Source organism: Takifugu flavidus, chromosome 13, assembly GCF_003711565.1.
Source record: "Takifugu flavidus isolate HTHZ2018 chromosome 13, ASM371156v2, whole genome shotgun sequence".
Classification (NCBI taxonomy): Eukaryota; Metazoa; Chordata; class Actinopteri; order Tetraodontiformes; family Tetraodontidae; genus Takifugu; species Takifugu flavidus.
Window position 1 is genome coordinate 371772 of NC_079532.1, and position 17176 is coordinate 388947.

Consider the following 17176-nt stretch of genomic DNA (forward strand, 5'->3'; position numbering starts at 1 on the left):
AAGAGCCATATTGGACCAAAAAAAACAAGAAACAAATCTGTCTGGAGCCGCAAAAAATTAAAAGCCTTATATATGGCTTATAAAAAAGGCAACACATGCTGTAAGTGTCTATATTAGCTGTATTAGTCTACTTTCCAAATGATAAGTAGGCTACAAATACATAATGAGCATTCGTGATGAAATGTTTATTTTCCCTGCAGCACATCCTGGAGAGAATGACACACCACGTGGCCACTCTGCTGTAAGATGGTGCTTCCATTATAATGAGATGTTGAAATTAAATATTTATTATACAATTTATACAGCATTGGAAAACTTTAAGAATGTTTGTCACATTTTTACTTCTACAGAAATTATAGTAAAACAATTTCCATTTTCATATTTTTGAAAAAGCTCCAGGAAGCCAATAGGGCGGCGCCAAAGAGCCGCATGCGGCTCCAGAGCCGCGGGTTGCCGACCCCTGGTCTAGTTGGTCAGTAGCACCCCCGTCAGGAAGTCGTACAGGATGAAGTTCTGGAGAATCAGAACCTGAGCAGAGGTCTGGGGTCGGGAATCAGCTCCTCCCACCAGTTAAAAACATTGATCCCAACAGAAAGTTAATTTTTATTTGAGAAAATCTGCTGAACGCAGTTCTGATCCACAGTTATCCATATTCTGCCGCTTCAGTCAGACTCTTAGTTGCCATGACAGCAGCCTAAAATCATCAGTGAGGAATTATTCATGAATAAAAGTCAAGATTTCTCCAGGCGGAGGCGAAAATAGAAGCCTCTGCCAGAGGTTGACAACAAGGGGCAGTAGCGTGCACCTGATCTGCTGCAGGTGAACCAATCAGAATCAACCCTGTCACATGACTCCTGCACTGGTCTGTTAGAATTATTGCTCCAGTTTCTTAACAAATTCTTCGAAATATTGTAAAAATTATTTTTCATGATCATGAAGGCATGAACGCATCAGCAGCGGAGCCTCTCCTCCTCACCACTCGGCTTTGTGATGAAGAGTCGTTTGAGGAAGAGGAGCTGCAGGTAGCCTGAAGTGACAATGAGGAGGCTGAGGGCCATCGACCACCAGCTGACGTACTGAGAGTTGGACACCAGCAGGAAGTAGTCGGCACTCCTCCTCATGCGGCCAAAGCTGTAGTAACGGAACATGTGGAAGACGTAAACGTCCACTCTGTGACTGGCGCTCTGCAAGACAAGTGGACAATCATCATCCTCATCATCACAGCTGGGAAAACTGTGGTACTTTACTACACCAGTAAAGTGTGCCCAGTATAAAGTACCAAATAGTGAACATGTACCTCGATAATGCTCAGGGTGTTATTGGGGTCGTTGCTCATTTCCTCTTTTTTCTTATCGTCCTCTTTCTGCTGGGCAGGGTCTTGGATGCCGTTGTAGTAAACGCCAAAGCTAAGGAACACCTGCATGTTGCCAAAGCGGTTGTGGAAGTTGCTGAAACACATCTGGTAGAAACCTGCAAACAGCAGAAGAGTCAGTCAAATGGAAGATATTGAGAGGTCAGGGTAGGCGGAGCAGCTGTGGCTGGGTCAGGGTCATGATCGGGTCTGGTCGGGGTGACGGTTGGGGGCAAGGGTATGGTCCTGGCCGGGGTGAGGTCAGGGTCATGGTTGGGTTAAGGTTAAGGTTTGGGGTCATTAGCAAGGCTGGGTTAGGGTCGCAGTCAGTCTGAATTTATTTAACGTCACACTTTGACACTGGTGTATCGTACCCGTTTCTTCAGCCTCAAAGCTGATTTGGCCTCGTGAATCATCAACGGTGGACAGTAAGAGACCACTGGGAGCATTGACGGTGACAGACAGGTGCCTGTCATGGCCAACACCAGTCACCCACTGGACCTATAATCAACCGGGAACACAAACAGTAATAGTAATTTGGACACCTTTAATAATTGATGTTATTTGAAGTTTATATCTCAAAGATACATTTGTTAAATGAAGTTTGAAATCAGAGTAAAGGTGAACTGAGAGGAGGTGTCTGAGGTTCTTCTCACCATGAAGTTCAGGTAGAATTTCTCTCCATGGTGAGCGAAGTGCCAGAAGCACTCTAGCACCTCAGCCTGGAACACCACGGAGAAGTCGTACTGGTCGGCGCCCCAGAACAGCTGCTGGTCAGAAACTTTGGGGTGAGGGTCCGTCAGGGGCCCCGCGTGAACCACACCCCAGAATGTAAGAACATGGAAGTAGCAGGACGTCCAGGAGCACATGTCTGCAGAAGCCGAGCCGTTGGTGGCAAGTGGCGTTCGGTGGAGTGCAGTGATGAATGATTAACTGATGTTGGTGGGAGTCGACACAGGTGAGAAAAACAGACTTTCAAATGACTTTAACACATTCTAATAAACTTATTTATACAAGAATTCAGTCTGACTCAAAACCAAAGTAAACCAACCTGATCCGGAAGAAGCTTCAGAACAAGATGTGGTCGGAGTCACCTGCAAGGGAACAACTACAGCTTTTAGCTGTAACGAGTGTAGTGAAAGTGACTGTTCTTCACTGCATGGTTCAATCAGAATCTGATTTGACCTTTTTCAACCTTTATTTTAGCAGAAAACCTGGAATATGGGATCAATATGGGAATATGGGAATATGGGACCATCCTCTTCACTCTGTACACCTCGGACTTCTGTTACAACTCTGAAATGTGTCACATTCAGAAGTTCGCTGATGACACAGCCATCGTTGGGTGTATCAGAGACGACCAAGAGGAGGAGTACCGGTGCCTGGTGAGGGACTTTGTTGCCTGGTGCCACAACAACGGCCTGCAGCTCAACACCTCCAAAACTAAAGAACTGGTCATTGACTTTGGGAGGGACCGACCGAGACCTAGACCAGTTCAGATAGGAACGGAGGAGGTGGAGGGCGTGCAGACCTATAAATATCTTGGGCTGTGGCTGGACAACAGGCTGGACTGGACAAGCAACACGAGGCAGCTGTATAAGAAGACCCAGAGCAGGATGTACTTCCTGAGGAGACTCAGATCGTTCAACATCTGCAGGAAACTCCTCTGGATGTTCTATCAGTCTGTGGTCGCCAGCGTCCTGTCCTACGCTGTGGTCTGCTGGGGGGGGAGTGCAACAAAAGCAGACCTCTCCAGGCTGGAGAAGCTGATCAGGCGGGCCGGCTCGGTGGTGGGGATGAAGCTGGAACCTCTGGCGACAGTGGCAGAGAGGAGAACTATCGACAAACTGCGGAGCATCATGGACAATGTCCGCCACCCTCTGCACACTGTCATCCACAGCCAGAGAAGCCTGATCAGCCAGAGGCTACGCCTCCCCAAGTTCAGGACCAACAGACTGGGGAACTCATTCATCCCCCGAGCCATCAGACTGTTCAACTCCTCACTGGGGGGGAGGAGGGCCAACAGAAGGACTGGAACATTTTTATAGTTTTATATTTATATTGTTATATTCATATTCTATTTTTAATTTATTCTATTTTATTTTATTTCTTATTCTCTTATATAGGTTTGATGGGGGGAATGGTGGTGGGAAATTTTGTAGATGCTGTAGATCTTTGGAGATGCTAATTTCCCTGGTGGACACCCCCTAAAGGGATCAATAAAGTTATCTTGAATCTTGAATCTTGAAAATAGATTCATTACCCACAGAAGTGTAATCAGAATACTGTCCAGGAGGAAAACAGGTTTATTGGTGAATGAAACTAGCTAAAATTATCCACATTCATAAAAGATGATCAAAATCTGACAACAGAACAATGAAAGGGTTTAAAAGTCCAGTAAAAATATAAATAACATTCTGAAGCATCATCACTTACCAATATTTACCTGTTAATATTCAGAAACTCAGCTGATTTTTGATGACAGAAGTTTTGGAACTTAACGCCAGTGTATTTAACGAATGTAAAATAACCCGGTAAATAATGGAGGAGAGACTTCTGATTAGGATCAGGTTTATAATTTTACAACTGCTGCCATGACAAATGTTTGCACCTTCTTAAAATAAACAAATTAGATGAAATAATGATTTCACCAATGACTTTGCTGATGCAATTATCTGAATGTCAAGACAGATTGGGATGGAAGCGGCGCCACCCGACCTGCCGAATCCAAATCTGTCTTTTGACAGAGTTCTTAAAATCAAATGAGCGGCTGCAATAAAATAATCAGGCATAATATCAGTTTAAAAGGTTTAAATATCAAATGTTTCCTTCTTCCTTTTAAGGACAGTGGAGGAAGAGGATATGAAGACTCCCGCAGATGGAGGAAATTAAGATTTTCTTGTCTTCTCACTGGTCTTTTCCTCCGCACCATGACGATCACTCTTATGACCAAATATGGCCTGCACTCACAGGAAGTGAACAGTATTTCAAAATAAAATCAGATCAACAGCTGAGCTTCAGTCAGGTAACTCCTCTCAGCAAAAGCCTCTGAGGACATCACCTGAGCTCTACATGAACCTGTGTGAGTGTAGTTGAGGCGGAGCAGAGGATGACATCATCAGTGCTGATAAATGATGGCTGGTTTCCTGTTTTCACGTCACCCAGCCAAGTGAAGAAGAGACGGCGCAGATTCACTGGATCAGCCATCACAGTAATTTAGACCCAAAACTGTTCCATACAGCAACTCATCCAAAGTCACTAGTTCTTCCTACATGTGACTTCAGCTGTAGCATCCTGGCCTTTGGCCTCCATGGATCTGAGCTGCGGGGAGGCGGGGCTCTGAGTCTCCGTTGATTTTCAAATGTGACTCCTGGCCACCAAGGGGGCGGAGACAGTTCTTACTGGGTTCATGTGACTGATCAGCTGAGAGGAGACAAGTGTGTAACAGTGTCTGAGAGGGGAGAGTGGGCGTGGCATCTGTGGTTGGAAGAGGATCACCTGGTGGAGCCTGTCCAGTTGGGTCTGTGGGTCCCTCTGCTGGGTCCAGTGTGTGACAGCGAGCCAGTGGCTGTTCTCTGATGCCAAAGTCCACGGCCGTCTCTAACGTTTCCCCCCATGCCAACCTCTTATGGGCTGGATTCCCCTGCAGAGTGAAATGAGTGATACATGTATCAGCAGAGAACAAGCGTGATCATATGGACACAGAAAACTTTTAGAAAGAACTGCTACCTCTGATTGCAGGGGTGGAGTTTGGTAATGAGATGGGACTGGTGACCATTGATTACCATAATGGAAAAGTAAATACCTGGTTTAGTTTTGAAGACCTGGAGGAAGAACTATAATCTTTCTTTGTTTGTAGAATTCTGAATCAGGACAGCAAAGAAAGTTCATGCCGAGTTTGGTGCTGCCAGTCTGAATTTGCAGTGTGTGAATGGCAGGTACCTGTTGGTGGGAGGTACCAGCTTCTGTCTTCTGCTGCTGGCATGATCCTGCAGTCGCTGGATGAGGGAATGAGCTGCAACCATAAGAAAAACCAAATACCTTCACATGAAAATGAGATCACATTACTGTATTGTGATCACAATACAGTAATGGTGAAGAAGACTTAAACAACGTTTAATCTGACTACAGTGATCCCTCGTTTATCGCGGGAGTTGCGTTCCAAAAATAACACGCGAAAAGTGAAATCCGTGAAGTAGTCAGCTTTATTTTTTTTATTATTTTACAATGCAATACTGAACTATAGAATGAAACCAAAAATCAAAACCTGTTTTAAAGCCCAAAATTTGTTTAAAACAATAATTTTAATATAGTAATACAAGGTTGGAAACATTGTCACTCGCGTATTTCACAGTCCCAGCTGTGCCTCTTCGTCCTGACTCCGCTCCGCTGTAGCGTCTGTTTCTACTGAAGGAGTCTTTCTCCGAGAGAAGAACATTGTTATGGGTAATTGTTGGCACTCTTTCTTTTTCTGAGCAAGAAGATTTTTATAAACGGATATGCCACCTTCGATTATATTTGAGAACTGCAATGAACGACTCGCAAAAAAAATCCGTGAAGCAGCGAAGCCGTGAAAGATGAAACGCGATATAGCGAGGGATCACTGTATCCCCTTTCTGATCATTCCAGGATTTAAAGGCATTTTTTCCCTCTTAGAAGTGTTTTTTAGATTTTCAGAGACAAAAAAGAAGAGCAAGCAAACTGTTCACAACATTCTGGACTGCTCACACCAACACCACACTGAGCTGTTCATGCTAACCTACACATTAAGGAGTTCCCAACATGCTGCTCATGCTAACAACATGCTAATCTAATCAAGCTAACCTACATGCTAAAGTGCTCATGACAACACGCTGGACTGTTCAAGTTAACAACATGGCAAACATTTCAATACAACACACTTAACTGTTGTTCACGGCAACCTACACGCTAAAGGGTTCGTGCTAATGTGCCAGTTTGTCATTAGTTTGTACATTATCATTCCCTTGTTTTGGGTTTTAGTTCTGATGATGACGATGATGACAACAACTACATGTTGAACCCTGACTGAACAGGAACCAGTGAGGATTCAGACGTTACCCAGAGCTCCTTTGGGCACCGACAGCAGCTTGATTGGTTCCTCATCAGGAGACAGCCCAGATGCTTTCTGCAGAGCTCGCAGGATCTCTGTGTTCTGCAGAAAACACCATTTACAGTCATTCAGAACAGAGAGCAGAGGAACAGAGACCCAGAGTCAGAACATCAAACCCACACTGGCCTTCCGCTCTGATCAGAAACTAGTCTGAAGCACATACCTTCCCACCCATCTCATAAGCACAGTCCAATGGCGTCTTTTGGCTCTTGTTGCTGAGACTGGGAGATGCTCCGCCCCTCAGCAGCAGCTCCACCAGTACCTGATGTCCACGACGCGCCGCCTCATGAAGAGCCGTGTTTCCCTGGAGGTTAGCTACATTCACCAATGCATTACTCTGCACACATACACACATCCTTGTATGTCTATCTTTGTGAGGACTTTCATTGACACATCACTTTCCCCAGCCCTTAACCCTCGCCCCTAACCCTGACCTAAACTCAATTCTAACCTTAAACTTAAAACCACGTCTGAGGAATGAAGACCAGAAATGTCCTCACTTTTTTAGGTGTATTGTCATAATTATTAGGCAGCATGAACAAGAACAGACACACAAACACATGAAATGAGGACCAAATACACATTTAACCACTGAAGTGAGGACATTTGGTCTGGTCCTCAAAACTTCAGAGGGCTGTTTGAGGGTTCAGCCTTGGTTAGAATTGAGTTTGGGTTAAGATCAAAGTAAGAGGTTAGACGTAACAAGTACACACCAAAGTAAGTGTGTGTATGTGCATGTGCGTACCTCCAACAGTCTTGTGACCGTCTCCAGATTTCCACACAAACAGGCATGTATGAGAGGTGTGTTTCCAAAATTATCCTTCTTATTTAATTTGGCATTACACTCAAGCAGGAGTCTCACAACCTACACTCACACACACACACGCACACACACACACACACACACACACACACACACACACACACAACTGTAGAAACAAACGAATACAGTGGTGTGCAGTGGTTTTTAAGCACTTCTTGAGTTTTAATAAAAGTAAAGCTGGGACAAACTTTTGTTTGACTAAAAAGTTGAACTGATGAGTTTTAAAAGTACATGAAGGACTGAAAGGAGGTCTCCTGGCTGACGTACCTGTATGTGACTGTTCTGGCTGGCCAGGTGGAGCGGCGTGGCACTCTGGCTGGTGCGAGCATTGATGTTTGCACCGTGGCGGATCAGCAGGCTGGCAAGCACCGAGTGACCATGCAAGGCAGCCACGTGCAGCGGCGTGAAGCCGTCAAAGTTACAGCTGTTTACAGCCAGAGCTCCGGTCTGCAGGACACACATCTACACAGACACAGACACACATACAGAGTCAGGACCAACCCTCTGCTTCACCTTCTCATCCCTGTTGGGGAGAAAGTGATCAGTTTTCTTCCCGTGCTGTTGCCATCAGAGGAATGAGACGGAAGCTTCAGTTTACTTGCTGCAAGGGCAACCACACATCTGCAGTGTGAGCTACAAGTGTGGGCCCTGGTGAAGTTTATTCTTACACTAGCACACGAACATGTAAGATTACAATAAGCGTGTAAGCTTCACATGATAAAACAAAGCATGATATATACAAAACGAACATATAAGAAAATGGGGGATGGAGTGTCACAGGATGTTCAGGTTGTCCCCTGCTATTCCGAGGTGATAGAACATCAGCTAAAGTAGGTCAGGGTTCTGGTCAGGAGTGATAATAAGTAGTTACAGCATTGTTATATGAACAGTTTGAACCTAACAATCCCTCACTTTCCTCTCACACCTTATGTGTCGGAGAACAGCTGGGACACTGGCAGAGAGGGTGACACAGCAGAGCCTGAACCTCCTCTTCATTCTCCTCTTTCTCATCTGTCCATTCGAGCAGGAAACGCACCTACACACACACAGCTTTAGAGAAGGAGATCAGCTCAGAAGATGTGACTACTTCCCATTTCTTCTCACCATCTCCACATCAGCATCAGCTACAGCTCGCAGCAGCTTCTCCACCTGTCAATCATACAGGCTCATTACTAGTTGTCATGGAAACAGCCAGTGCCAGGTCTGTCCCTTCATCAGCACAGTGAAAACACATGCTCTACTCTTTTCCTGACAGGTTCCCTAGGTGTTTTACCTCTCTGTGTCGGACTCGTTCACCCTCCGGTTTGAACTCTGAGCCCAGGGAGGAGGTGCTGGAGATGGAGGAGCAGAGACTGCTGTCATCTGAGACCTGAGGGGAGCAACATGGTGATTGGGGGGGGCAGTTAAAAGAAATAGGCAGCAGGAGCATAAGTACCATCAAAAAACCAAAGCCAACTTTCCTCTTGGATCACGCACACAAACACACACACACACACACACACACACACACACTCACACACAAACAAGTTGCAGGAACCCTGGTAGATGAAAACCAAGTCAATGGCTGCCGTGATAAATTATGTTATTAACTTCTAGAATGTCAGAAGTTTAAAACATCTGTGCAGAGATTTCTGGACCAGCCTGTGTGTTTGTGTACTCACAGTAAATCTAGTGTTGCTGCGCTGACTACCATTCTGGCTCAACTCTAACAGCATGAGGATCTACAAGAGAACAGAACGAGAACTGGATCACCTCAGTGATCAGGTCCAGGCAGAACACAGAACATCCAACATTCATCTACATGTAGGAACATCAGGACGGAACAGCTGCTGAAGACTCTGTGTGTGTGTGTGTGTGTGTGTGTGTGTGTGTGTGTGTGTGTGTGTGTGTGTGGTCACAAGAAGAAGTTTGTACCGAACTATTTGATCAGCCCAGGACATGAACACAGTTAAGTAGATATATCAACCATCTGATGGTCAAAGAGGATGATGGAGCAAAGGGCTCTACACCCTGACCTTAAACTTACCTTGGAGTTGAGGGCACACTGCAGCGGGGAGTCTTTGTTCTTGTTGACAATGTGGATGTTTGCTCTGTTCTCCAGCAGCACCTGGATGATGCCCTCGTAGCCCCAGCGAGCTGCGGTGTGCAGCGCTGTGTCACCTTTATCATTCTGCAGGTCCAGGTGACATGTTTGGATGTCGTAGTACACCAGCGCCTTCACACACTAACACACACACGGATTCTAGTTACTGTTCCAATGAGTGACAGGTGCTCTGCATGACGACGCTGCTTGGTGTTCCTGCTACTCACATCCTCGTGGCCGTACATGCAGGCGAGGATCAGCGGACTGTTGCCACTGTTATCCTGAGCGTCCGTGTTGGCCTTGTGGTGCAGCAGCAGCAGCTGCAAGCAGTACACATTTTTAGTGTATTTATCTGTGTGTCTGTATCTACCTGTGTGTGTATGTGTGTATCTATTCACCGTGACTCCCTGGTATCCATGCTGGCAGGCTAGGTGCAGCGGTGTGAGACCATGGTAATCTGTGGCATTCACTGAGGCACCCTTACACACCAAGAGGTCAATCAGCTGAGACTGACCTACACACACACACACACACACACACACACACACACACACACACACTCTAAAGCTCCCAGTACTAACATGCTATAGCTGTACTGTTATAACTGGGGCTCACCGCAGGTAGCAGCAACATGTAGTGGCGTGTAGCCTCGGTCATCTCTGGAGCGTGGCGTGACGATGGAAGGGTCATTCAAGCGACTAGAAAAGGAACCCTACCACATCAGTTTAAACATTCTATATGTAGTGAGTCCTAACCTCCGGCAACAGATACAAGCACTTAAAAACCAAAATGATCTGGCCGAAGGCTCAGGGGGTCCATGATGAGATGATATTTACCCAGACAGCTGGAGGTCACAGAGGGTACAGGAACAGAGCGGATGACACATTCTGACCTCCCCCTCTCTCTCACCCTCATTCAGCAAATGTTCCACCACCTCTTTGTTCCCATTTGCTATGTGCTTCAAAACGGGCACAACACATGCACACACAGGATGAAAAATTGGTCATTCTGGTGCTAAAATATGTGAAGAAGCCTTTTGTCTGTAAGCTCACCTGGAACAGAGAGTGGATGGGTGTGGCGTTCTGATCCAGCAGACTCAGCCTTGCTTTGAAATACACCTTTTCATTCAAGGAACCCGAGTGCTGAGGGGACCCAACCTGTTTAAACATTACTGAGGCACCATGTGTGTGTGTGTGTCTGTGTGAGAGACACTCACAGTGTGTGTATCCTGCAGCTTCCCCAGGTTGATATACTCGACGGCAGCCTCAAACGTGCTCAGACAGTAGCTCAGCTCATCTTTGCTGGAGTGGCTGAAGCAGAAATTTTTGATGTAGCTCAGATTCGCCATCCTGACAAAACAAAAACATTAGATTTGCTTCATAGGCTCCAATCCATTGATGGATTTGGTTATGACTGGCAGCCGTCATGTCTGCCCCCTGCTGACTGCCTTCAGTTTAAACACCCTGCATCAATGTGTCTTTACTCCGGCCAAGTTGTATATCTGTCCCACAGAGGGGGATGTGTTTAACAGCTATACTGCAACCAGCCACAAGGGGCATAAACACCTGCCTTCTGATTCTGAAATGGAAATTGAGTGCTAAAGAAAGGAAAAGAAATGGAAATTAGAAAGGGTGGGGTGAAGACTGGGTGAGCATATGAGCCTGTTTGGCACCTCATGCATTCACAGGGAACAAAGGCGCCCTGAGGCTCAATGGAGACCTACGTCAAACGACTGACGAGGGGGACATTCTACTTCTTGTGCCAGCCAGGACACATGCTGTGCAGGCGCCGAGCACATGCTATGCATGCAGCGCGCACATGCTGTGCAGACGTCCTGTGTTGAGCACATGCTGTGCATGCAGCGCACACATGCTGTGCAGACATCCTGTGTGTCTTGGAGGCGGGCCTTCGGCTGTATAAGATCAGAACTGTGTAGGCATAGGCAGAGATCTCTCTGCATGCTTCCATGCATGTATCCTGACCGACTGACTGAATAAACCATCTCCTGCGCAGTAACTTAGATTCATCGTTTACTTCTCAAAACGGCTAAATTCTGCGACAGCTTGCACCTGATACTGTCACAAAGATCAAACCACAGAGATGAAACAACTGAACACAGACATGATGACAAGGAAATTTGTTGGTGATGTGCTTCACCAGAGCTCATCTGCTCACCAGTTGGGGATTTCTGTCTTCACCAGCAGATACAGGACGACTGACAGCAGGTCATCTGCACACACGGCTTCAATACTGACTGCACGCACACACGCACGCAGGCACACACGCACGCACGCACGCAGGCACACACGCACGCAGGCACACACACACATGCACACACACACACACACACACACACACACATGCACGCACGCACGCAGGCACACACACACACACACACACACACACACACACACACACACACACACACACACCACACACACACACACACACCACACACACACACACACACACAGAGTTACACCAACAGCCCCTCGCTTAAAACCACATGATGACACTGGCCAGCTGGTCCAAACCTGTGCGCTTGGGGGTCTGGATGGCGGTGAGGGCGACTTGGCGCAGACAGAGCAGTTTGAGGAGGGGGGATGTCTGCTGGTTGAGCCGGCTCAGCTCTCTCTTTGCTCGAGACAAGTTGATGCTGCGAAAAAGCAACAGGTGAAAATGATGAAGCTGCTATTAGAGCAGGGAGCGGTTACTACAGCAAGAGCTCCGTGGTAACTGAGGCCCAGATAAAAGATGTGTTGCGGAGCAGACCTGAACTGGGGTTTGACTCCCAGATCTTTCTGCTGCAGCTCCTGCAGACTCCTGCTGGTTTTGTTAAAGGCTGCATCCTGTTGAAAAGCATCAGAACATAAAATAGAATCACATGACTCAGCAGCAAACCTGCCATCTTCACTGGACATGAATAATCTGTCTGGAACTTTGTGAAGGTGCAGAAATGAAAGGAGAATTATTCTGGACAAAAACAGTTTACTTCCATGACTGTGGGGAAAAAGAAGGGTTCGCACCTACCTGACTGGCTTCAAGAGTCCCCACAAAGTTAAAAATTATGTCATGGATTCCATGATGAACATACATCTGGAAAAGGAAAACACAAGACTTTGTTTGGACAGCAGCTGAGGGAAAAGGGCTCAAAAACCTTTAAGCTAGTATTGATTTCAGCTTGACAGCTGAGTAAGCAGAGATGATTACAGCAACCCCTGCTGTTTCTCAAGCCCCACTGTTACAGCAAATACAGCAACAGTGGCTCATCTGTTCTCACTAGCCATTAGCTGTTTCTTCAGAGGTGAATACTTTTACCTCGACAGCCTGTTTGAGAAGATTCATCTGTAGCCCCTCTTTAGCCAAAAGTTTCTGAACAAAGAAAAAATGACAAATGTACCAGTCAGCACAGAAGATGCAGAGGAGGCACTGCTGGATAAAAGCTGAGCAGAAAACAGTCTGGAAATATTGATGATGCCTGAGCACCATCTGTTCAAACAAACCCCACCAAGACCATGTGGTGGGCCATCTGTTGTAGAAGCTAGTAATAACCAGACCTCTGCACATCCATCCAATGGACACGACACATCCAATCATCTAACCACCATGCATTCAAGCTCACGCTCATGGTCTGAAGACCAGTTTGACGTGACTTTCTGGGCGGAACTTTCTTCTCCCATGTTGTACTCACCAGACGAGAGTCTCTCAGCAGACACTGAAGACACTTGGTGTAAAGAGCATTCACCGAGTCCTGAGTGGAGAGACAACAGGACAGTTTCATGTGGTTTCTGCATCTGTGCTGTAAGGAGAATAAGTGGTACCAGGGGCAGAGAAGAAGAGAATTTGCCTCACTATGTGGTGTCGGAGACCTTTCCTGTCCTGCTGTCTGAAGGCCTGACAGAAGCTCTGGATCAGTTTGTCCAGCTTCTGTGTGTGGTGGCCCAAGAACTCCCGGACATCGTCCAGATTCTTCAGGTAGGAGGGGTGCGGTGGGCTGAGATCACAAAGACTCAGGTCCACCTCTATGGGCCTGGAGATGCACAGAATGTTGTAGCTCTGCTCCTGGTCATTGTAGAAGGTCTCATCAAACAGGATGGGGACCGAAGCCAGAGCAGGAAAACCGGATCCCAGTAGGATCTGTTTGTTTTGGATCCGGACCTCCTGCAACAGGAGGAAAACCATTTTATTTCCTTGTTTTCAATCAAAAACCCAACGTTTCAGACTGGTCTCCAACACTGTCCAACTCTGATGCCGGTCTGGATTTGATTCATGTGATGTAACTGTATGTTTCTGCACAGGTGAGCAGCAGGTGAGGTTGCACAGACGGACAGAACAAACCTTTCCGTCAACTGTCTGGAATCCATCCTCTACTGGCTGCAGAACATAACTGTCAAACTGTGTGTCTGAGAAGCTGCTGACCGTCAAACTGCTGCAACAGGGAACCAGAACCTGCAGGAAGACACAAACCCAGTTCAACACTCACTGATGGTAACAAATGTTTCAACATTTCTCAGGAGATATGAGGAGACAACTTTAACCTGTATCTGTAAAATTAGATACTGTCAGGGCAGAAAGAGATCAGACCATCCTGGACCACAGCATCACTGACTGATGTGTGAAATGAGTTGTTAGATAACACTTCCTCTCATACTCAAACATTACAAGTGATCCTTCAAAAGGGTCAACAGCAGGTTACTGCTCGTTCACATTGCAGACCTCCATCAGCAGGAGTGGCCTCCCACTCTACTTGGTCACCAACAATGTTTAGTATAATGAAGTTGCACCGGGAAATGCAGTGGTTGATGGTTTTCATTGAAAACATGGAGGAGCTGAAGAGCAGAAATGGATCAAATCAATTCATTTTTATTTATCAGCATCTGCTACAATCAAAAGTGTCTCCAGGTGCATCATAGAATCCCAGGCCCTGACCTTCAACAAGCACCAGTGGCAGGAAAAACTTCCCTTTAACAGAAAGAAACCTTGAGCTAGAGAAGGCTCATATAGGGGGACCTTCCTGCTGGTGGCCAGCTGGCAAGAGAAGGAGGAAAAGGGGGAGAAGTATCAGCTTGAGTCGGAGGTGGTCATGGTTTCCGACCCAGGCTCACGGCGCGTATGACTGTCTCACCCTGACCTGGCAGAGGAGAGCAAGAAACAGTCACACCATTCCAGGAGACCCAGTGACTCACCACCATGTGACCCAGCAGACAAAGGGGAGACGCCTCAACCGAAACTAGGTGAATGACCCTACCAACGACCCTACCAACAACCCTGCCGACGACTCTCAGGTGACCACTCAGATCATTAACATAGTAATGGTCCCAGGGGCTATATTTTCAAGCTCGGTCCCCAGCGAGTTCAGAACTGAAGAAGCCTTCTGGATAGAAGGCGAAACGTCTTCACAGAGAAGAAACACAGTCCAGTTGACAGAGAAAACTACCTTGGATAACGATGACCTGGATGACTGAGAATCTACACAGGCAACAAACAGTCGGCTACCAGCTAAACTGGGCTAAAGTGGGGAGGTATGAATAGGCCTTCAGAGACTCACCACACCGTGGAATTCTGCCACTCGGCTGCACAAGTCTGGTCTCTGCTTCTCCAGTGCCAGGTAGAAAGGGTTCTTCAGGATGTTCTCATCATACACCGCCATATGGAGGAGGCAGTCTGGATCCTGGTCATGACAACAGACAGAACCCAGTGACCCCATTTCAGGGAAATCAATTTGAGGTTTATTGCGAAGAGAAAATGATAGAAGAACCGTAAGACAAGCTGCAGCGATGCCTCAAAGCAAGAACATCAGCATCAACCATGATTGCCAGAGTCTGACATCCTTCCACACATTCCAAACAAAGCAGGAGCAGATATGGGACAATTCCCATAGCAAGAGAGAAGCCAGAGTGACCCCAGGAAGAACACAGGGAGAACCATTCCAAGATGAGTGGTGCTGGGCTGGATGTGCTCTACTAACAAAAACAAAGCTCGGCTGCGATCTCAGGAGAAATAAATCATTCCAAACCATGGAAATGTTCCTTCTTTATTCAACAGTTGCTCTTGCCATTCATTTCTGGGTCTGATGAAGAAACACTGCACAACCAAAACTCTTCATCAGATCAGCTTCACCCTCTCTGATCCAGGCCACGCTAGAACCATTTCACGTTCTGAGCAGGGAGTCACATGACCATCACAATCCTCATGACCTCACAGGAAGAGAGCTGTAGGAACGCTTTGTGGTGTCAAGGAATGTCAATATGACAAACCATGAGATCAAAGCATGTCTCAGCTGATGTTTTAGCCCCAGCACAACAACAGGGGGACAGAGGGACACATTCACGTCATCAGTAATCGGATTATTGGCACGTTGATAGACCATCCCAATGATTAACAGCTAAGTGACCATCATAAATACTGATGATAATTAGAGACTACTACAGACATACTGGGACAGACAGGACTAATAGACTAGTTGAACTGGGTCGGAGTGGTTAAATGGGCTTGTTATACTTGTGACGTGCCGTTCATTAGCACCGGGTTTGATGTTGTATATTAGCTCTTGAATATCAACAGATACTTTACACAAACGACGATTATAACAACGTGCGGGTGAATCAAAATGTTATTTTCTAATTGAAGGTATTTAGGTATTATGACAGCTATATTAATTATCGCTCCGGCAGTAAAGGAACACCGGAAGCGTGAACATTTGGGTCCAGCTACATACACAACTGCTAGATGTACTAGCACCGGTACCAGCAGCCCCACAACAACCCTCGTTACCTCAGCAACATCCCAGCGTGATTTCTCGGCTATATAATGTGTTTTACCTGTTACTGGAGGCGGGCATGGCAAAGACCAACAGCTACGGCTACCATAGACATTAAGATCGATGACGGCTACCGCCCGGGGCTGCTGACTGGCGGTTAGCTTCCCGTCTCGGGTACAGAACTACAACAGAATTTTTAAAAAAAACCAACTGCTGTATTGTTCTGTTGCTAAGGATCTCCAGACAATTCCTTACGGAGAAAAAAAAAATCAGATTTCAAACTGCATTTTTATCTAGAGGTCGAACATTTGCTCTACAACGTCAGCTACCTCACGCGGCCCCCTATCGAACAACACACGTATTACTTCTTCTTTCCCATAACAAGCCCACCTCACACTATACTGCCACCTACGGCACCACCCTGTATTACACGAACATTATAAGCGACTGTCCACTATAAGGATGGACTTGAATTCTAGTCAGAATATTTAATACTTCATACACAAGTAAAATGACATCTTCTTAAACGTCTGAAAAATTAAACATGAGCAAGATTAATAAAAACTGTGGAAATTAATAATTCAATTCCAAAACCTTCAGCAATTCTCTCATTCAAATGAAATTACATATAACTTTAAATGAACACACAGATATTAAAACAAATCTATAAAACACACTATCAATAGGACCTTAAAGCAAAATTTAGACATCTGAAATTTGTTTCAATCCTCCAGGAAACATGAATACAGTCCTTGCCTGGGCTCCCCTTCATCACCCATCCTCCCCTCAGGGGTTCCCACAACAGAAAAGAGTGGAACTTGGCCTGCAGAGTGGTGCTGGTAGGTTAGGGTTAGGGTAATGTCCATTATCTTTACATCCTGTCCATAAAAGTTACAGAACTGCTGACAAAAAGCAACTCTGACTAATGCTTCCCGAGAATCTTCCTGAACAAACATATGGACCTTTACCAGAATTTTGTGGTTTCGTCTTGTCCAATCATCATAAATTCATTCTAATGTCCCCTGTAA

At 46.1% G+C, this 17176-nt stretch overlaps 2 protein-coding genes across 9 annotated transcripts; both read right to left on the minus strand.

Moving 5' to 3' along the window:
• Nucleotides 1–164: 164 nt before the first annotated feature.
• Nucleotides 165–2579, minus strand: tmed6 (transmembrane p24 trafficking protein 6). The gene is made up of 5 exons (XM_057051983.1): nucleotides 2403–2579; nucleotides 2008–2284; nucleotides 1726–1852; nucleotides 1298–1470; nucleotides 165–1184 (listed from the first exon to the last, which is right to left on the minus strand). Exons 2-5 carry the CDS (start codon nucleotides 2218–2220, stop codon nucleotides 951–953), a joined length of 747 nt encoding a protein of 248 aa, XP_056907963.1. The 5' UTR covers nucleotides 2221–2284; nucleotides 2403–2579; the 3' UTR covers nucleotides 165–950.
• A 1062-nt stretch (nucleotides 2580–3641) lies between these two features.
• Nucleotides 3642–16511, minus strand: ankrd27 (ankyrin repeat domain 27 (VPS9 domain)). 8 transcript variants are annotated; one of them, XM_057051974.1, is made up of 28 exons: nucleotides 16210–16511; nucleotides 14937–15059; nucleotides 13727–13837; nucleotides 13241–13549; nucleotides 13080–13139; nucleotides 12707–12760; nucleotides 12419–12484; nucleotides 12161–12237; nucleotides 11923–12044; nucleotides 11564–11642; nucleotides 10605–10698; nucleotides 10441–10545; nucleotides 10225–10346; nucleotides 10004–10086; nucleotides 9787–9902; nucleotides 9616–9708; nucleotides 9332–9529; nucleotides 8967–9026; nucleotides 8579–8674; nucleotides 8410–8454; nucleotides 8231–8341; nucleotides 7573–7767; nucleotides 7228–7347; nucleotides 6646–6819; nucleotides 6431–6524; nucleotides 5294–5366; nucleotides 5157–5214; nucleotides 3642–4994 (listed from the first exon to the last, which is right to left on the minus strand). In XM_057051974.1, the coding sequence occupies exons 2-28, from the start codon at nucleotides 15036–15038 to the stop codon at nucleotides 4632–4634; spliced, it is 3180 nt and encodes a 1059-aa protein (XP_056907954.1). In that variant the 5' UTR covers nucleotides 15039–15059; nucleotides 16210–16511; the 3' UTR covers nucleotides 3642–4631. The 8 variants fall into 8 exon arrangements, with proteins under 8 accessions (XP_056907954.1, XP_056907953.1, XP_056907955.1 ...); XM_057051973.1 differs by having other exon boundaries at nucleotides 6646–6786; nucleotides 10605–10737; XM_057051975.1 differs by having other exon boundaries at nucleotides 10441–10530; nucleotides 16210–16510.
• Between the last annotated feature and the right edge of the window lie 665 nt (nucleotides 16512–17176).